Genomic DNA, 21,815 nt, shown 5'->3' on the forward strand with positions numbered 1-21,815 from the left:
CCTCAGCAACCTGCTGAGGGCCACGCTGGAGACGAAGAGGCTGTCTCGCTGTAGCTTGCAAGATTGGCAAGCAGTTCTGTCCAATCGCGTCTGGCGGGCTCGCCCCCCGCGGCTGCCTACTGGCAGCTTGTAGGCGCAGGGCGGGTCTTCGCAGCTCGCGGAGCTCCCCTCCGGAGCGGAGCGCGCTCTACTCAGAGGGCCGCGTGTGCGTGACGGGAGTACCTGTGGACTGGCCGCGCCGGTGGCGGGAGTGGGGCTGCGACTCGGCACCTTTGGGAGCTCCCAGCGGTTCGCTGTGCCCACAACAATGGTGCAGGCTCTCCCCGCCGCGCTGCGGCGGCTGCTGGCCGGCTTGCTGCTGCTGACCATCTGCGTCTGGGTCGGGTTGTCGGAGCCGCCGCCAGGCAGTGCCGCAGTCGCCTTGCCCTGGGCGCCGGAGGCGGACCCCGTCGTGGTCGCCAACCGCGGGCTGCGGGTGCCCCTGGGCCGTTCTGCCTGGCTGGACCCCACGCGGGACCTGGTGCTGCAGGTGCAGCCAGGTGACCGGTGCCACCTCACCGTGCTGGACGAGGACCCGCTGTGGCAGCGCCCGGGCCGGCTGAGCCCCCGGCGCTTCCCCTGCGACTTCGGGGCCCGTGAGGTACAGTACTCCCACCTGGGCGGCCGCAGCCCTCCGCGGGACCGCGTCCGCCTGCAGTTGCGCTACGACTCGCCGAGCCGCGCCCTGGTGCTGCCCCTGGTGCTGGAGGTGGAGGTGCTCTTCACCCAGCTGGAGATCGTCACCCGCAACCTGCCCCTCATCGTGGAGCGCCTGCGGGGCACCAGCAACCCGCTGGACGCCCGCAGCCTGGAGTTCGCCTTCGAGCCGGGCCGGCAGCGCTGCCGGGTGGGCCTGCTGCCGCCGCTGGCCGGGCTGCCCCGCTACGGAGAGATCCTCAACTACCCCCAGGCGGAGGTTTTGCCGGAGGCGGCCGCCGCGGGTGAGGAACCGGCGGCGGGCGGCCCCGTTCCCGCCTCGATGTGGGACTGCGAGGAGTTCCTGCGCCTGGGACTGCGTTACTTCCACACGGCAGCTGGCGGCTCTCCCAACCGTGACCTGGTGCCGCTGGTGGCAGAGCTGCGGGAGGCGGCAGGTGGTGGGGCACTGCTGAAGCGTGAGTACTTCCAGGTGCTGGTGCGGATCCAGGCCGGGACTGAGAATGTGGCCCCCAAACCCAGCTTCTTTGCCATGCTCATGATGGAGGTTGACCAGTTTGTCCTCACTGCACTCACACCTGACATGCTGGCAGCTGAGGATGCTGAGTCACCACCAGACCTGTTGATCTTCAACATCACCTCTCCCTTTGGCCCTGGCCAGGGCCACATGGTCAGCACAGATGACAGGAGCCTGCCAGTTTTTTCTTTCAGTCAGAGAGATGTGAGGGAGCTACGCATTGCCTACCAGCCCCCCATGGAGGACTCAGATCAGGAACGGCTCTTTGAGCTTGAGCTGGAGGTATTGGACCCAGAGGGTGCTGCCTCAGAGCCCTTCACCTTTGTGATTGTGGTGAAGCCCATGAACACCCTGGCACCTGTGGTGACCCGCAACACTGGCCTTGTGCTCTATGAGGGGCAGTCACGGCCTCTTTCAGGCCCTGGTCCAAACCCCAATTTGGTGATCAGTGATGAGGATGACCTTGAGCAGGTGCAGGTGAGTGTGGTGGCAGGGCTGAGGCATGGCCACCTCACTCTCCTGGAGGACACTGCAGCACCTGCAGCCCCTCGTAAGCACTTCACAGTGGCTGAGTTGGCAGCAGGCCACGTCATTTACCAGCATGACGGCAGCGAGTCTCCACTCAATGACAACTTGGTGCTGCGGCTGGAGGATGGTGGATCTCGCCATCGTGTTGAGTTCCTTTTCCCTATTACCCTGGTGCCCACTGATGACCAGCCACCCCTACTCAATGCTAACACAGGGCTGGCCATGGCTGAGGGTGAAACAATGCCCATCACCGCCCGTGCTCTTAGTGCCACTGACATTGACTCTCAGGATGCCATCCTGCTCTTCACAGTGGAGTCTGGCCCCACTGCAGGGCAGCTTCTCCTCCGTCAAGCACAACCGCCTCCTGGCTGGGAAGAGGAGGAAGAAGATGAGGGATTTTCTTGGAGGAGGGTGCCAGGTTTAGGGGGGAGCTCTGTAATCTATGAAAAGACAGTGAGAGAGTGGCTGCAGCAGGACATTACTGAAGGGCGTCTCTATTACCACCACTTGGGGCCTCACAGCCCTGGCCCTGGGGTTGTATTGGACCAGTTTGTATTTAGAGTCCAGGATGACAATGACCCACCCAACCGCTCTGGACCACAGACATTTGTGATCCGGGTTCAACCTGTAGACAGATTAGCCCCTGAACTGCATAGCAGCAGCAGCCTGCACTTAATAGTTGCAGAGCAGCAGGTGACCCCCCTGCGGAGGAAGCACTTGTGTTACACAGATCAGGATTCAGGGGATCGTGAACTCCGCTACACAGTAACTCAGCCCCCCACTGACACTGACACTAACCATCCGCCAGATGGATATGGAGCCCGCCTTGGAGCCCTAGTGCTGACTGAGGATCACTCTGTGGAAGTTACCCACTTTACCCAAGCCCAGATCAATCATCACAAGATCTCATACCGTCCCCCACAGGAAGAACTGGGGGTGGCTCCTCATTTGATTCAGTTTCAGTATCAAGTGCAAGATGCAGCTGGCAATGCAGCTGAAGGGACTTTCACCATCTATCTGCAACCTGTGGATAATCAGCCTCCTGAAATCATTAATACTGGCTTCACTTTGCCTGAGGGAGGCAGCCATGTCCTTAGTCCAACTGAGCTGAATGCCAGTGACACGGACACTGAACTTACCCATCTCAGATTTATCCTGACCCAGGCGCCCCGTTATGGCCAGTTGCAGCTTTCTGGATACAGTTTGATTCCAGGAGGTGTCTTTGGCCTGGATGATATCAGACAAGGGAGGGTGGTGTATGTGCACGGTGGAGCTGAGACCAACAGTGATACCTGTAGGCTTGATGTGAGTGATGGGGTTCATTTTGTGCCCATCACACTGAAAATGAACGTGCACCCAGTTGATGATGAGGTTCCTACACTACGGTTGCCCCCAGGCACTCTTGGTTCCTACCTGGATGTGCTGGAGAATGGTGCTGCAGAAATCACTGCTAATGTCATTCAGGGCACAGATGAGGATACAGATGACCTAATGCTGACTTTCATTGTAGAGGATCCTCCTCAACATGGAAACATCCTGGTCCAAGGAGTACCTGCAGAGAGATTTTCCCAGAGGGATCTGCTGGATGGTGTTGTGGTATATGCTCACACTGGTGGTGAAATAGGCCTTCTGCCCAAAGTAGATACCTTCAATCTTACCTTGTCTGACCTGTCTGAGAAGTGGAACGTCAGGGGCAATGTTGTTCAAGGAGTTTCAGTCTTGGTGACCATTCTTCCTGTTGACACTCAAGCCCCAGAGGTTTTTGTAGGAGAGCAGCTCATGGTAACAGAAGGTGACAAACGGGTCATTACTCCTGCTCACCTCAGGGCTGAAGATGTGGATACTCCTAATGATGATATACTTTGCACCATTGTTGCTCAGCCTGCATCTGGGTACGTAGAGAACATATCTCCAGCCCCAGGATCTGAAAAATCCAGAGCAGGTGTAGCTATAAGTGCTTTTACCTTGAAAGACCTCCGTCAAGGACATATTTTTTATGTCCAAAGTATACATAAGGGTGTTGAGCCTGTTGAAGACAGATTTGCTTTCCGCTGTTCTGATGGCATTAACTTTTCTGCAAAGCGTTTTTTCCCCATTGTTATTATGCCAGTCAATGATGAAGAGCCTGAAATATTTGTGCGAGAGTTTGTTGTGATGGAAGGCATGAGCCTGGTTGTTGATACTCCTATTCTCAATGCAGCTGATGCAGACATCCCTGCTGATGAATTAATGTTTGCAGTCGTCAGGCTTCCTAGGCATGGCCACATTGTGAACCAGCTGGTGAATAGAACTGTCGTAGTGGAGAGCTTCACTTTGGATCAGATAACAGAGAGCTCCAACATACTCTATGAACATGATGACTCTGAGACAAAGGAGGACAGTTTTGAGGTGACACTCACAGATGGTAAACATACCATTAGGAAAACAGTACTCATCATGATTATTCCTGTAGATGATGAGACACCCAGAATGGCCATCAATGATGGTTTGGAGATTGAAATAGGAGAAACTAGAACTATTCATAACAGAATATTGAAGGCTACTGACCTGGATTCTGAAGACAAAACCTTGACATACATTATAAGATATGGGCCAGGACAAGGCCTCCTGCAGAAAATCAAGCCTTCAGGTGGAGTTGAGAATATCACCCTGGGGATGAATTTCACCCAAGATGAAGTGGATAGAAACTTAATTCAATATATGCATTTTGGCCAAGGAGGAGTTCGTGATCTTATCAAGTTTGATGTGACAGATGGAATAAATCCACTCATTGACCGCTACTTTTATGTCACGATAGGTAGCATTGATATTGTCTTCCCAGATGTAGTCAGCAAAGGGGTTTCTTTGAAAGAAGGAGGGAAGGTAACCCTAACTACTGATTTGCTTAGCACCAGTGACCTGAATAGTCCAGATGAGAACTTAGTTTTCACTATTACCAGAGCACCTGTTCGTGGTCATCTTGAATGCACAGATCAGCCTGGGGTACCTATCTCAACTTTTACTCAACTCTTATTAGCAGGCAATAAAGTCTATTACATTCACACTTCAGAAGATGAGGTGAAAATGGACAGCTTTGAGTTTGAGGTGACTGATGGCTATAACCCTGTATTTCGTACTTTCAGGATTTCTATCAGCGATGTGGACAATAAGAAACCTGTCGTCACAATCAACAACCTGGTGGTGAGTGAAAATGAATGCAAACTGATAACCCCATTTGAACTGACTGCAGAAGACAGAGATACACCTGATGCATTGCTAAAATTTATCATCACTCAAATACCAGTTCACGGTCAGATCATGTTCAATAACTCCAAACCCGTCACCAGCTTCACTAAGCAAGATCTAAACGAAAATCTAATCAGCTACAAACATGATGGCACAGAATCAGTTGAGGATAGCTTCTCTTTCACTGTTACAGACAGCACTCATACTGATTTCTATGTCTTCCCCAACACTGTGTTTGAAACAAGGAAACCTCAGACTATGAAGATTCGAATAATGGCTGTGGACAACAGTGTACCTCAAATTGTAATAAATAAGGGTGCTCAGACTCTCCGTGCTCTGGCCACAGGTCACATCGGATTTCTGATTACCAACAAAGTGCTCAAAGTGGAAGACAGGGACAGTTTACATGTTACTCTTAAGATCAGAATCACAGAGGGTCCACGCCATGGCTTCCTGATCCATCTGGGGAAAGGCAACCATAGCATCAGCCAGTTCACCCAAGGTATTACAATACTCCATGCTTTCTATAGATTGCTGGAAATGTTATTTTTCATGCTAAACTCTGTAATAATTGATGGGAAAAACTTTTCAATAGTGAGCTTATTTATAATGGCTGCATTATTTTTCAGTTCTGTTTATTAGTTATTGTACCTGTGACAGCTTTAAACAGGAAAGAGTGTCTGCTAGATAAACATCTAATAAGGAGCATCTTTGTTTAGGAAAGCTTACAGCCCAAAGAACTGTGGTTTAGACTTTTTATCGATAGAATTTTGGATAACAGAATTGGGCTGCATGTGGTTTCAGATCTTTAGAGTCTGTGTGCCTTGTTTAAACAGTTTTATTTAGGGAATGCAATGGGAATGGCCAAGTTATTATTAACTAATGGTCATACCACAGCGAGGATATCAGTTGCTATACAGTCTGAATGCAGTTAACTGTAAAAGCAAAATCACTCCCAAACATGGGGAAATAATGTATTACAAGTGCATTTGTTGACTTAATTACACAAATCTTAACCTCAAAGTGTTTGTGGTAAATTAAAAGGTAATGCAAATGTTTTAAATTTATATCAGTGCTCCTTTGTATATGGAACTAAAATACTGAGTGGTATAAGTAGGATGAAAACCGCATGTGCTGTATGTTCTAAAATAAAGCCTCAGCACAAAGATATAATGTAACTCTAATTGAAAAGAGAACATTAGCTATTCTCCAGAGAATTTTCCATGTTACTTTGCAACGAGTTAATAGCAGGTTGATTAACAGTGAAATAAGGTTTCTTGGAGGCTTCTGCAGCTGTGGAGAGAGCAAACAGCAGAACAGTATGAGGACTCAAAACTAAAGGTGCCCAGACAGGCTGGCCTGTGCAGGTGGTAAGGCTGGAGATGAATACTTGTAGTTGGCTGTATTTTTTCACAGAGCCCATACCAGTATGTATTCCATGTTACAGTCTTGGCTGTAGTGATGTCCTTGTCAGATAACACCAAATCTTGTGAACAGGCATGATGAACTTCTGAATGGCTGGACTGCTGTAAGTTTTGCAGCATTAATGCTATGAAGAGGATGAGAAGGGACCAAACAATGTCTAAACTTTGGGAACCACCAAGGTTCCTTAAGTGTAAGGCTTCAGTAGGGAACTGCAGGTAGTATTAAGAGTGTTGTCAGAATATGTGAAAAACAGAAGAGAATGGGAGCGAGCAAATAAGCAGATTATCACTTTTTTCAGTGGGTTTTCTCTTACATTGGAGGATGTAGAATTATTATTATTGAGTGGATGGTCCTTGAAAGCAGACCACTGCATAGCACAGTGATATTCCTATTTTTTTTTTGTTTTGAAAGGGGGTCTCTCAGTAGAGGTACATGTTCCATTCTCTTTTTTTGCCATGTGGCACCACTGAGGCTTTCAGTTGGCAGTCTGACTGTGTGTCAGGCTCACTGGTCTCCACACAGGGTGTCTTAATATTCTGGGTATGCCTGAGCTGGGTGAGAAGCTTGCAACCCTTAGGAAAGGAATGGTTTGAAAGCTAGTGAGGATCTCAATAAAGTGATACAGCTTCACAGGTCCTCTGACAGTACTGACACAAGCACTCTAATTAGTGCTGAACTGAAGAGTGTTTTTAAGAAATACACATTTCTTCAGTAATTTTGTCCTTTGGTCTCTATAAGCAAATACCTCCCGAGCATCTGTGTTATTTCTGTGAAATCTGTCTTCAACTTCCTGAATGCTTTTTAAGATGGTTTGTATTTTATGAAGCAAACACATAAAAATGTCTTATGAATGAAGGGCTAAACACTTGAGGGAAAAAAGGTGTCTGGAAAGGCTTCATGAAAAGCAGAAGGTATCAAGCTCACACAGGGATCATACATCTGCTGAAGGAAAGAGAATTTACTGGAAGTGAAAGTCATGGATTGAAAGGGGAGTGTCTTTTCCTTTTTCCTCAGATGCCCTCTTGTCTGTAGCCGCTTTGGGTATGCGAGAGGCTATGAGGGGCAGGAAGACAAAAATTCTTGTCTGAATCTAGAAGACTGTAATTTTGAGAAGTAATGTGAGATGCAGAGGTCTTATATAGACCAAGCTTCATACTCAAAACTCTGCTTAGTTTACTGTTCTCCCTCACCTTGTGGCTAACCACCATTAATGTGTAAAGCACTGTCAAATCCAAGATTCATGAATTTATGTGTATTTCATGCTTATGCTATACTAAGACAAATAATTAACTAACATTTAAGGCAGAAGTGAAAAAGACCCTTTTTTGTAATATCCTTAATGATACTCATCCGCTTACAACCATTGCATATAAATCAGAATTTGTAGTCAGTCATGATTAATAGTATTGATTTTGGGATGCACCTATATTAGGACTTGCTGTTACACACTTGCTTTTTTTTGTTTTGATCTCCCAAGTTTTTAGGGGTTTCATCCTGCCACGTGGGACAACCTCTTACAAAATTCTGAACAGCTCTAGTTTCATAAACATTGTTACAGTCCTCCAATTTATGTTGGAAGAGACCTCTGAAAGTTGTTTGATCCAGCCCGTACTCAAAACTTGGCAACTTTGGAGTTGGATGAAGCTGTTAAGGGTCACATGCAGGTGAATTCTGAAAGCTACTCAATAGCTGGGGAAGTCCATCCTAATACTTTTCCATCTCACATTCCCTGGGTTTGGGCTTGTGGTTGTACGAACAGGCAGCCTAATCATAGAATGATAGAATCATAGAACAGTCAGGGTTGGAAAAGACCTTAAGATCATCTAGTTCCAACCCCCCTGCCATGGGCAGGGACACTTTGAGTTAGGTTAACATTGATGAAATAAGATCCATTGTGTGCAAGCAGCTTGAGCAGTCTGGTTTTTCAGATTGGCTGTAGTGGAAAGAGTGGGCAGAGTGATTGTTTAGTAAACAGCTTTCTGCTTCATGCTTGAGATTGCTTTTCAGTATCTGTCCACAAAACATTATCAAGTGCTAGGAAGGAAGTCATCCTAGATTTGCAAGATGAGCTAAAAGCCTCCAGTCAAAATGTGTTTGTGCAGAATGTAGTATGTCCATGCGATTTTTTGTGTAGTTTGTTCAGGAACAATCAGTCTGGGTCTTCCTAATTAGCATGCATTAAATACTTATGCCACAAGTACAGTAGAAAATCTTTTGCTTCTGAGACTCCTAGAGTTAATTTGGATTGGTCAAAGGGGGTATTAGAGTGTGGAAGGATTAACTTCTTGATAAAAGGTCCCCAAATACTTCAAATAGTTGGTGCTTTTTATTTATTTTTATTTAATTGTTGAAATAATCTGAATGAGAAAGAGGCAGGCAAATGACAGTAACAAAATAAAATACTCTTAAAATATGTTAAGCAGTTCCTGAGATTATTCAATTCCTATCTGTCATTTCATGTTACATCTGAAAGCAGCAGTGTTAATTATTTCTTTGTGCTTTGTAGTTAGTAATAGTAAATGCAGAGAAAGCTTAAAGAAAAATGCTTGCCACATGGTAATTTCTTGTCTAATGCTGTCCTAGAACAAAGCAAACATACAAAGGATATTCTATGCATAATTGTACTGCAGTTGTCTCTGCAAGTCAGGGCTGGAATTTCCTCATAGCAGATATCCATTAAGATTAGATAATTTGTTTAAAAGTGAAGAGAGTCTGCTAAGGAACTGGCAAGTCTTTCACATTTGAAAAATTTAGTGGTATATAACAGATAGCTGATGTTTGTATGATGTTTTGAATGTACAAAGTGTGACGGACTGCTGAGCACTGTTTTGTGACTCCCAGGTCCCATGTGGGTAAGTTTGTGAGTAAGGGCCAGGTCACATCCCAGAGCTGTGCAGGTGTGCTGAGGAGCCAGGAAGAAATAGTGGAGAGTAAGCCTCTGCCTTGGCAATAATACAGCTTGGTCAATGTCTCAGCACTCATGTAGCCTCCTGAGGCCAAAAATATCTAAATGGCTGCTTCAGCCAAATATGCAAAACTTTGCAAACAGTGATTTTATTCAGCATTCACCTTGATAATACTTTTTATCTTGTTTTTCAGGCAGTTGTTTTCAGGGAGATGAGTGAATTATGTTGCAAAGTGCATTTGTTTCTTAAAGAATATGTGTAACCTTTAATAACCACATCAGTTTTGCAGGTTTTTCAAACAGGAAATCAGTGCCTTGATCCAGCGGAGATAAAATTATTTTTTTGATAGGAATTATGTTGGATGGATTTCAAAATTATGCTGGAGAATTTCAGTATCATATCAATATTTAGCAGGCACTGTAATTATACAGCAACGAATTGTGCTTACAATGAGGCAAGCTCTAATATAACTTGTATAACCCAAATCAACCGTGGAAGGAAAGTGTAGAATTGCTCAAGTGACTGTGAACGTGTTCTTAGTGAACAGAAAACAGGTCATTCCTTTGAAATTCTTTTGACAAAATTTAGGTGTTTGGATGTCAAGTGGCTTTTTCTGATGTGGTGGTCCTGGTCTGCCAAGCACTGGCTCAAGAGTGTTGAGCCAATATATCTTTATATGTATTGGAACCATAGATTTTGAGAAGGCTGCCCTCATCGGCAGAGCTGAGCACTTGTATGTTTGCAGGATGAAAGATTTATTTGCTCCGCTGACATGAAGAGGTATTTGTTTGCATCCTCTTTATAGCCCTGTGAATTTTTGATCTTTAACTGAAACATTTATGAAAGAGATTCTTCAGGGACATGTATTTGCTGATAATGCTCTTAACTTGTTTGCCCTGGAAGATGTCTGCCTGCTTTTGGAACTCAAGATTTTGAGGAGCTCTGACAAAAGTGCTTTTAGCTTCTTTTTACTAATGCATATGCCCTAACATGAGAGGAGAACTTGGATGGTACTTGAGTTCCACTTTAATGCTATTAATTTATAGCACTTTTTCTTTAAAAAACTATCAGACATGGATTTTTTCTGACAGCAGTCTTTCAAAGAAAATGTCAAAAAGTATTTTTTATGTATTACATGTTTCTTATCACTGTTCAAGGAAACCAGAAAGCACAATATTAAGAAATACTTTTTTACCTTTTACATACTTTTTTATGCAACTGATGATTCAGAATTGTGCATTGAATTGCTTCTTACTGAAGTCTTATCTGTCTACTTACATTGTATCTGTTTGAATTCCTAAATCAGCCAATCACTGTGTCTGAGCACTATTTATGGCAGTTCATATAGATTATATGTCATATCCTTTGAAAACATGCTGATAGGAGGGATGGTCTGGTGGAGAGGGCATTTTTGTGGGGGACTAAAGACACTGAGAGCTCTCTTCTGCAGAATGTGTAAAGATATCCTATCCTAGGGGTAGAAAACATGCCAGAAGTAATCTAGTTTGGGGGTGGGGAAGTAGGGTGGTATGAGTGTGAACTAATTTGTCTTGCCTCTTGAATGAAGGGTAGAACTTCACATAGAAAATAGCCTGGGGTTTGCTCCTGTTTCAGCCACAGGTTTTATGTGGTCTCTACAGTACTACTCAGGATGAAGAATGACAGGATCAGTATCTTAGAGGACGTACACCTCTATTTACGAAAATATATCACTAAATTATGACATAGATCTGACTGTTGAGCCCACGTTTTTACACTTCCTTTCAGTTGCTTTTGTAAATACATCATGAAAGAGGGCACTGGGGAGGGGGAAGTAAAGGGAGGAAGAACAAATGGTATCTGTAAAACTTCAACACTGTTAATACTGAAATTCCTGAGCTCTGCTGGAAATCTTGACTTCTCTCTGTTGAAGATAAACAATTTAATACATGTTTGGTTTTTTTTTTAAACTAAAAACAGTTTCATGCCTTCAACATTTAAAATAAAATCTGTTTTTTCCTCACGCTTTCTAGCTGATATTGATGACATGAAGATATGCTATGTTTTACGAGGGGGTGACAATGCCACCAGTGACATTTTTCATTTCATGGTTGAAGACGGAGGTGAGTACCTATAAGATCTGTGCTTTTGCTGTTCTTGAAAGAGAAGGAACTTAAGTATACTTTGGGAGTTTAAAAACATTGAATTTAATTGAGGAAAGTCCATGTTACATCCTGGAATGTTATTTTTGTTATGAATTTCTTATATTTTGAAGAATTTCTGGTGATTACAGAGGCCTGTTGATAAAATGGTAATTGCATCTAATGAAAAAACACTCAGCCTATTCTAGTGAGAAAGTGACATTCTAGAAGCTCACACAGATACCTGGGATCTCTGTATTTTTACTTTTGTATTCCTTGTCCAGGCTCTTGACACGTAATTTCTCATAAGCCTTTTATCTTGAGATACTTCCTAAACTTTGATTTGCATGTATAGGTGCCTACACCTTTAAAGGTTCCAGGTAAGAGGCTATTCATGTGAATGCTTTGTCTAATGTACATATTTCATAGAAGTCAAGTTTAGACTCTACCTACTTAACAGGATCTTTAATGGTTTGTCAAAGATCTTTGTCAGGTGACTTATGAGAATTCTCCTACTGTTATTTTGTAGGATTGTGGAGTATGAACAAGGAAAGAATAAAACCAAATTGAAAATACTGGCATATACTCACTTAAGGAAAAATATATGTAGGGGTTTTTATTGTTGTTGTTTTTAAAGAACAACAGAAAAGAACAGTTTGAGGAGCTAAAACCCCACATTAACAGGCCTATTTTTTCCATCCAAAGTCTGTACTTAATGTGGATATTCCTGAGTGTAGATATTCCTCTGTGTGGTAACAGGTGGCAATATTATGTTATTTTAATACCTTTTTTAATATGTGATATATAGCTGTCTGAGTAATTGGAAATTAGTTTTATTAGTCGATTTAATAATAAACTTCTTAGAAAAAATGTTTCAAGTTAGTTTATTGTCAGCTCGTGTGCTGAGCTTGTGTTAGTGCTTCATAAGAAGCACACCTAATCAACACCCTGATCAGTGAACAGGGATTTGTCCTGTCTGTCACAGATTGAATAGTTTTGTCACCATCTACCGTTGCTGGGAGTGGGGTATTAAAGCATGTTCTCCTTATAATTTTTTTGGACAAGAGCAGAAGAGAGAGTACTTCTAGGGACTCCTGAAAATGTCTTTGCAAATCTTTGTTTCATTAGAGAAGTAGTGAGATAACAGTTTGTAACACTTGACTTACTTTCCTTAAATGTTTTATTTTAACCAAGATATAGGTTAGAGAAATTTAAAGCTAAGTAAAGGTAATGGATCACAAGGTGCTATATTTTCTTAGTAATAACATAATTTTCTCATGGCAGGTGTCACGAAATGGTGACATTCATGATTTTCTGTTGTTCTTCTAGTAGGTGAACAAATACTCAGTCTTGATGTTTCAAGGTTTCATGTGATGGGAATAATAGAAGCTGAAGAAAGTTTGTTCTTTGTGAACTGATTAACATCAGTTCTTAAAATTGAGTTGTTCCTTGAGAACCCAATGTTTGTGAGACTTCTCTCCATGCTATTTGAACACTTTCTAGTGGCAAATGTGTACGTAGAGCAAATTGCACTTAATATATTCTGACTTCATACCAAGAGATTTGTCTTTCATTGGAAAGCTTACCTGCCACATCTGCTTCTGCTTGGCAGAGTTGTAACAGCCTGTCCATTGTAACAGCATGCTGTTTTTTGTAATGCAAAGAACCTTTACAATAACAAGGTGCTTGCTGATTTTTTTAGAGCCTTTGGAACTTGCAATGTTATCATTTTGCAGACTACTTAGCTAGATGGTCTTTGCTTTCCTGAGGCTAAATGTTGACACTGTGAAAAATGAGCTGTATTGCATTACAGAGTATTTCTGATTTTCTTCTTGACTGAAGGTGGTAAAACTGCATTTAAAGGGATGAAATTATGATCAAAACATTAATATGAGCTCAAATTTCCTAGCATTGTCTTTAGCAATGGGTGAAAAATCCAGCAATATAATCTAGCTATATTTCCACCCTCTTCAGAAAGAAATCAAAGCTAGTGTTTTGCAGCTCAGGTGTATTTGGGCAGAATTTCAGTGGTATCAGGACTATTGTTTTTGTGGTTTTAAGTCTGATCATAATAGGAGATTGCATGCAAGATCTGACAGAAAGATGCAGCATAGACTACTAACATCCACAGTAGAATGGCACTCTTCAGACCTCTGTCTTGTGTATTGGGAACTTTGCAGTAGTTACAAGTTTGTAATGGCTTACCACACAGTGCCTAATGCTGTAAATGAGATAAGTGGGCACTTAAGCTGAAGAATTGTTCCATAATCCATAAGTGATCCTGTTGAAATCAAAATTAAGAGGGGTTTCACAATGTGATTTCATTAATGAATATGTGTTCATATTATTCAGCTGAAGTTATTTCCAACCAGTAAAAAACAAACAAAGAAAAAAAACAAACCAACCCAAAGTACCCACGTATTTTATATCTTCCAGTCTTCTCATGCCTTAGAGAGGGGCAAATGCAACACCAGTCCCTGCTGTCTTCAAATAACATGAATTAGAATGTTGATTTTGCCCTATACCTCTAGTGTTGCCTGCAAAATACTTTTTTTTTGTTTTTGGAATATTTGTTCATTGCCTATGAACTGCAAATAGGAGAAGAAGAGCATGGCTTTATCTCCATCTTCGGATACTCATTATACTGCCACTCTTGTACGCCTCTTCTATGGAATCACGGAATCATAGGATGATTTGGGTTGGAAAGGACCCTATGATCATCTAGTTCCAACCCCCATGCCATAGGCAGGGACGCCTTGCCCCAGACCATGTCACCTAAGGCTCTGTCCAACCTGGCCTTGAACACTGCCAGGGATGGAGCATTTACCATGTCTTTGGGCAAGCTGTTCCAGTGCCTCACCACCCTCACAGTAAAAAACTTCTTCCTCATATCTAACATAAACTTCTGTTTTAGTTTAAGCCCATTACCCCTTGTCCTATCACTACAGTCCCTGATTAAGAGTCCTTCTCCAGCAGCCTTGTAGGCCGCCTTCAGATATTGGAAGGCTTCTAGAATATATATGATATATGATGATAGTCTAATTGGGGCCCAAGTCTGTTATCTCAGGCAATTGCCTGAAGACCAAGCTCAAAGAGTCATCAAACTGCATGGTGTGTATTTTGTTGTGGATCTAGAATTTTGTTTATTTTCTTATATGTAGATAGCATTTATGGTAAGCAAGTTAGGGCAACAGCCTACGAGGTGGGTAACATGAAAAGAAGCAAGTCAGTGCTCTGCCAGCTCTTGGCTTGGTTTCTCACCATGGGAGTGAGTGTGCCATGCTGTGTACCAACCAACCAAATCATGAGCTGGGAAAGCATCGAATATGGTACTGGGACAAACTTGTTTACTTATTGGCCAAGGGAGAAGACTGCAGTCTAGACAAATGGAGAATAGCTCAGGGATTACAGCTGCCTTATGGTAACTTGCTGATTATAATTAAAGAGAATAGAAATGGGCTCAATACAAAGAGAAAGGAAGGCCATTTAAGAATAAAAGAAAGCACTTAGAACTGTAATTAACAAGTGAAAGCATATGCCTGCTGTATTCAAACCAAAATTGGAGATTTCACCAGATATACTGGTTGAGGTTTTAAACTCTGAGAGAGCCTTACTTTCAGGATCAGCATATGTATGGCTGTAGTACTTTTCTGGCTTTGAATGTCATATTTCATAAGAGCAATTAAAAAGTGAAATAAAGTGAACACAATTCAGCTGTTTATCACACAAATATTTTTTAAAGGTAGAAATGTTTTTTATTCCTCATGTTAAGGGATTTTGCCTCAAGATGACTCACTATAAAGTTGGGCGAGCTCTTGCATTTTTGTCATTCTTAGAACAAGAAGACACTATAGAATACTTGATGCTGCTGACTTAGCTGTGTAATGTTTTGAAAGAAACTATTAACTTTTTGAAATTAACTATTTGAAACTTCATATTAACAATCTGCTTTCTGTTGTGTTTTGATTTTTGATCTTAAAATAATCCTGTGGAGATCTGTTGATACTGAAAAAGTGTTATGAGTCCATTTTAGCAAAACCTTGAAGAAAGTGTGGGATTTTCTTTTTCATAAAGTTTGCAAAATCACATAAATAGAATCTCTTTCCTCAGAAGTGGACTCCACATTCCATTAACAAGGTGAAGAAAAAAAACGTGCTTAGCAAGTGCAAGCATGTGATGCTGGTGAATCCTGATGTTTATATTATTAACTTCTTAATGCAGTGGTCAGTAAAGGAACCAATACTATCAGAAGGCAGGGAAAATGGGATTTTTTTTTTTTTTCCCAGTGGCAAAGTAAAAAAAAAACCCAAGGAAATCCAGGCTGATAGTTGAACTCCTGTGTATATTTGTGATACGTAAATTTGTATATTATTGAGAAACTCACTAGACTGAAGAAAAAATCCAGCTGAAAATGATTGAGCCTTTTAATTAGTGAAAGGCTCACAGAATAACTTAAATCTGATAAACTTAATGAGAAGCTGCAATGTGTGTGGCCACCTTGTATTACAGAAAGCTTGAGGAAACTGGATATGTATGGCACTGCCAAATATATGCATAGAGTTGGTGCTTCAGCTATGCAAAATAGCATTAATCTGTGTGGAATGAAAGTTGACACAGAAATCAGCTCCAGTGTGTTAAGCTCTTGTGCCTGCTTCAGAAAACTGCGTGCTACAATTTCATGCTTCATCCCTTGTGGTTTTTCTGAGGCATTTTTACTGCTTACATGAGAAACTAGCACTGAAAATGCAGTTAAAACTGAAGTCCATCATTTACGTTCACTTTATGCTTTGCTTGGCTAAGATTTTTTTTAATGTCACTGTAGTAAGTCCTAATAATTGAATAATAATATGCATCCAAATGCACATTTGTCCGGTCTGTAGGAGGTATTTTCTCATGAATTGTGCTGCTTCAAATAACGTGAAACTGGTTGAACTGGTTTAAGGCAAATTTTTGGCCAGATTCTGCTGATTATATAGAGTAAAACAAACACACCCAAAAGCCGGCACTAACATGAAACCCCAGCGCAAACCCCATACCTCCAGAGTCAATATCAGAGTCCAGTATATTCCTTTGCCCAGCAACGGGTATTGGGACTGGGGTAGGAGGTACTAGAGCAGTGTGCTGAATACCAGTTAAAAAAAAGAAGAGCTTCTGTGCAAAGGACTGTTCTATTTTCATTTTTCTTCACACAAGAAAAATGGTTGTATTCAGGTGTTAGGGATAACTCTGAAATGTTCGAGTTCAGATTGTGTAAAGTCAGTGAAGGAATGTTTATCTCTTCTAAATAGTAATCTGCCCCCAAATATTTTTAAAATACAACCTTGCTTTTGACTTACTTGTTGCTTGGCTAATACTCTTATCCCAGTAGTCTGCCTTGCTTATTCTTCCTTCTCCCCTGTCTGTCTTCTGAAGCTTGGGAAACTGTCAACCAGGGTTTCAGCACCCATGGAACAAATTTGGTATGTGTTTCAGTATTTTTCTATTACAAGAGGCTGGCCCCATATTTATAGTGTTTTGCATTGGAGTCAGTTTTACTAAATTTTCCTGTTTTGAGGAGAAAAATGAGATAAGACTTAAAAACCCCCAAAATAATAAAAAAATTGTGTAATGAGGAAACATATTTCCTGTTCAACCTAAATTTGAACCATAATCTGTCCCTCCCTTACCTAACTGCCTTCTCTGCTCCAGTGCTTAACTGGAGTCCTCCAAACTGCTTCTTTAGGACTGCTAAGTGGTATCTTGCAGTACAGTGCCTCAAGGGTAGAATGCTTTCAAAGGGGAAGTAATGGCAGATTTTCATGCCTGGTTTAGGAATGTGAGGATCACTAGGGAAGGAAAGGAACAGGATTTTTTTTTTTTTTCCCCAGGTTATTTGGGCAGCTTTTCTGAGTTAAAGCCAAAGTGTTGCAAAGCCAAGTCTCACTGAAACTGGTGATTTACATCATTAGCTAAATCTCATTTAAATTTTTCATTACAGATCCCTAAATGCCTGCATTTTCCTGCACTAACATTTGGTTAAATCCCCACTGAAGCAAGAATCTTTGAAAAACAATTCCCTGACGTTAGCCTTTAAACCTAATTTCTGGGAAACATCATAGACTTTTCCCAAATATTTTTTTTGCAATAGATTATGTTAAAGAGGCACTGTTCTACTGCTTAGAGAAAACTTCGAGTAAGTTTGTGAAATATAATTATTTCATCTGTCATCCTTCATTTTACTAAATAAAAATATATACTTTTATGAATTTCACCATTTATTCATTTCTGAGAGAACAATATTACACTCCTGAGTATAATCATTAAATGATAACAGTTGTCAGTGCTGCTTTTCAAAGCCATAACACTGATGTATTTTCCTGGTGAGCTGTAATAATAGTGTAGGAACAGACATTTTGGACTTGATATGTGATGGTTCTTAAAGAAGCAGACTGCTAAATTATCATTGGGAATTATTTGCCGCATCCTTGTTTGACCTCACATGTGGTATTTGGGCACACTAGTCTTGGCAAGAAACATCAGCTGCATTTATCTTTGGCTTAAAAATGAGGGCATCATATGTTGACGGTACTTTTGCCATCATTTGCCAAGTACTGTATTGGATTCTGGTTTGTTGCCAGGCTTGTTGCTGCTGTTTTGATGTACTCTAGATTGGTGCCCAAACAATTTTTCATGTGTCAAACTTCTTACTGTAGGTATTATCAGGGGATTTAAATAGTAGTTTGACACTACAGTTTATAAAGTCCCCCAAGCAAACTGAACAAAAAAGAAAGCCTTTCAAAATAAACCTTTCTGTAAATAAAACAGACATTGTTGTATGTGGCTGCAAGGTCACAGCAAAGTTAATGTCTGTTAATGTATACAGGAGTAAGAGGTGATTATAGGGGACCTATAGAAAGTCTAGTACAAGCCATACTAATCTCAGTGGAAAGACTTTCAGTGTCTTTTGTACCAGTTATATTTGTTTCTTTGTACTGGCATTTTAGACTGGCTGCTGGAAATTACTGAATTTTCCATTTCTAACTTGCATATCACCTTATCCTCTAAATATGTCCATAGAAAAGGTCAGCTTTATCTAGATAAAACAAAATGGTTTCTGGAGAGGAAAAAAAGTAGTTGTTTAATTTGGCAAGAGAATTTTTGTTTCTTCTAAATCATTTGGGTGTAATGGTGATTTTAATGGTCCCGAAAGTAAAGCTTTTCTCTGCTCCTGAATTCATTTTTTTTAACAAAAGCAAAACAGCGTAATTGAAGAGGGTGGATTTAGGTACTAGGAATCAGGAAAGGATCTAATTGCCTTTTATATAGAAGTTAGGGTACTTTGTCCAAATGTGAAAGTCTTGGATGTAATTCCTTCCTTCATTTGAACCCTCCTTCAATGTTCCCTCACTTATATTCTAGCTAGTTTTGTATTAATTTTCTGTTTGCTGTCCATGTATGCAAGTTCTTAATTACTCTTTGGAATATAGCCTGGAGTGCAATGTTCCACTTTCCAGCTAAGTACTGTTATCAACAAATCCTGTCTCATTTTTTGTGTGGGTTCCTCCTCCCTTCTTTCCTGTATATTTCTCCTTTTCTGCTAATACTTTTCATGTTCCGCAGAGTAAGATGACTAGAACAGGCCAGTTAAGAGCAATATGTTCCAGAGTAACACTTAGGCCGATGGTTTAGATCAGGGTTAGGGCATGGAGGTTTTGATTCCAGTTCTCTTAGAGTCAGAGCCAATAGTCTTGTCTTCCATGCAGAAAAAACACCCTGACTACTGTATTGGTTTGATAGAAAGGAAATGTCTCTAACATCATAGATATTTTTCTACTTTTAAGCTGAGATCACTTGCTGAATAATCAAACTTTTACAGAACAGTGTATTCACAACAAAATTCACCAGCTCAGCGCCTGGAGCTGAATCCTGCTTGCTTTACCAAGCTGAATAGTGTCATTGATTTTATTTGACCTGGCCAGGTGAGAGGCAAGGAAGATAATGCTCAAGATAGCCCAGTAAGTACTTAGCAGCCTTTTTTTTTACTTAAAAATAATCCATAATTTAGCTTTCATATTCTTATGATACAAAGTAAGGTGCAGCTAGCAGCAAAAGAGGCATGACAATGAGTAGTAAAATTAGCTCAAAATGCAAGAAATAAAGAGATTAAGAGGACACACTAGGTATTGAGATCTTTCAGGAGTAACACTGATTGCCAGTGACATGAGAACCTGCAGAATGACACTAATTCCTAAAGTGAGCTATAATAAGTGTGTGAAATTATATTGGTTGTTGGTTGCAAATATTTTTGATTTGGACAGACTAAGGAGGGCTAGAGAAGAATGACATGAGAGAAGGGACCCTGGCTGCTGTCAAAGAACCCTGGTTGCAGGGTTTGTTTTCCCTACCTGTTTACACAGAGGGATTCTAAAGAGCCCTGAAGATGAGTTTAACATTTATCACTTCAGTTGCCAATTAACTGTAAAGTCTCTAGAATTCCCATAAAGGATCATCTGATCAGTGTATAAAATATATCTGGGAAGTTCCTAGATTTCTTTAAAAATTAGACTACTGTTTATACAAGAGGGATAAATACTTCTGAAACAAACTACAGATATGTGAAAACCAGTACTCTAACAAGAAAAATTAGTGAGTCTTTACCTATGGAAATATATTAGGAATAAAGTTAAATTAGAAATGGAGGAAATATAATGATGGCATATATTGTCATAAAATTTTTGCAATTTGTGCTTCTTAATTTACAACATTCTTGCTATTGTAAGATTCTGTTTGCCTTGCTAAATCTTAGAATATAAGGACCACTCTTGCCCCATTAACCTCTGTATACTTTCTGGAAAAATGAAGATATTTGTTTTATTTCATAAGCCCAAATTGTGTTTGGATGCTGTTCAAATTTTCTCTGATATTATATGTCCTGTTCTTTATAATTGGCACTGCAGTATGCTAGGGAGTGTTTTGATTGTCTAGAGCTTGATGGTGGTGATGAAAAGATTGAGTGTTTATGGGTAAGAATCAGAGAGAAGGCTAAGAAGGCAGATATCATGGTGGGAGTCTGTTATAGAACATCCAACCAGAATGAAGTGGCAGACAAAATATTCTATAAGCACCTGGGAGAAGTCTCACAATCTCTACCCTTTATTTTCTTCGGGATTTCGTCTTAGCAGGTGTCTTCTGGAGATACATCAGAGAGGGAACAGTCTAGGAGATTCCTGGAGTGTGTGGTAGATAACTTCCTGATACAGTTGCAGAGTGAGACAAGGGAAGGCATCCCACTGGATCTGTTGTTTGTGAACAGAGAAGGACTTATGGATGATGTGGTGGTTGGAGGCCAACTTGGGCATAGTGATCATAAAATGGATGATAATAAAGTAATGGTAATAAAGGAGACAGGCAACAAAGGCTTTATTTATCTCTACAACTACCTGAAAGGAGGTTGTAAGGAGGTGGACATCGGCCTCTTCTCCCAAGTAGCAAGTGATAGGACAGGAGGAAATGGCCTCAAGTTGCACATGGAGGGATTTAGATTGGCTATTAGGAGAAATTTCTTCACCAAAAGGGTTGTCAAGCACTGGAAGAGGCTACCCAGGGAAGTGGTGGAGTCACCATGCCTGGAGGTATTTGAAAGATGTGTAGATGTGGTGCTTAGGGACATAGCTTAGTGGTGGATTTGGCAGTGCTAGGTTAAGGGTTGGAATTGATGATCTTAAAGGTCTTTTCCAACCTAAGCAATTATATGAGTCTGTGAAGTTAAGAACCAGGAATAATACAAGAAGAGTAAAAATCCTGTTAAATTAATCAATTAATTTGTCTTGTATTTATTTTTGTTTGTGTTTGGCCAACATGAGAATTTCTAATGTCAGAATGTTGTGGCTTGTTTTCTCTGGTTTTTTTTTCATTTAATCTTTCTTTTGCAAATTTATCTAATTAGTTTTTGGTTTTAGAGTAGAATTTCATTTAGCAGTAGACCCTTAGGAAGCTTTTTGAAAAGACAGAATATATCTTTTTTTTTTTTTTTCCCTTTCTGAAGAAGGATTTTAGCTTGTTTAAGTTCAAGTCATTAGTAAAACATTAATTGAGCCAGTTTGATACAGCGCTGCCCTGAATGTTTGCCAGGATTTCAATCTCAGTAACTTTTAACTTAAGTACCAGTGTAGCACTTCTGTCACTCTGCTCTATAATGTGCATTTTCTTCAAGGCTGTAGGAATGCTGTTACCACACACCTTGCTGCCTCTTTAAAGCTTTGTAGTTAGGGTATAACACAATAATTAGAGAGGGAATTGTAAGGATGCCTTTAAAGAAATACTTGAAGCCTAATTCAAAGCCCAGTGCCTCCAGTGAGGCTTTTTGTGCCTAGAGGTTTGTGGTTTGATCCTGCATTAGTGAAATCTGTGAGCATATTT

At 41.2% G+C, this 21,815-nt stretch overlaps 1 protein-coding gene across 4 annotated transcripts in view; it reads left to right on the plus strand.

Annotated features, from left to right (window-relative positions):
• The first annotated feature begins 265 nt into the window (after nt 1-265).
• The window catches only part of FREM2 (FRAS1 related extracellular matrix 2), a 123,047-nt gene continuing 101,497 nt past the window's right edge, over nt 266-21,815 (plus strand). For all 4 annotated transcript variants that reach the window (XM_062614986.1, XM_062614987.1, XM_062614988.1 and 1 more), the window contains exons 1-2: nt 266-5,468; nt 11,310-11,399. In XM_062614986.1, coding sequence (XP_062470970.1) covers nt 308-5,468; nt 11,310-11,399 — 5,251 coding nt within the window. In that variant the 5' untranslated portion in view covers nt 266-307. The remainder of the gene's footprint in view (nt 5,469-11,309; nt 11,400-21,815) is intronic.

Source organism: Pezoporus occidentalis, unplaced genomic scaffold (genome assembly GCF_034315485.1).
Source record: "Pezoporus occidentalis ecotype Australia unplaced genomic scaffold, CSIRO_AGI_Poc_V1 ctg18, whole genome shotgun sequence".
Lineage (NCBI taxonomy): Eukaryota > Metazoa > Chordata > Aves > Psittaciformes > Psittacidae > Pezoporus > Pezoporus occidentalis.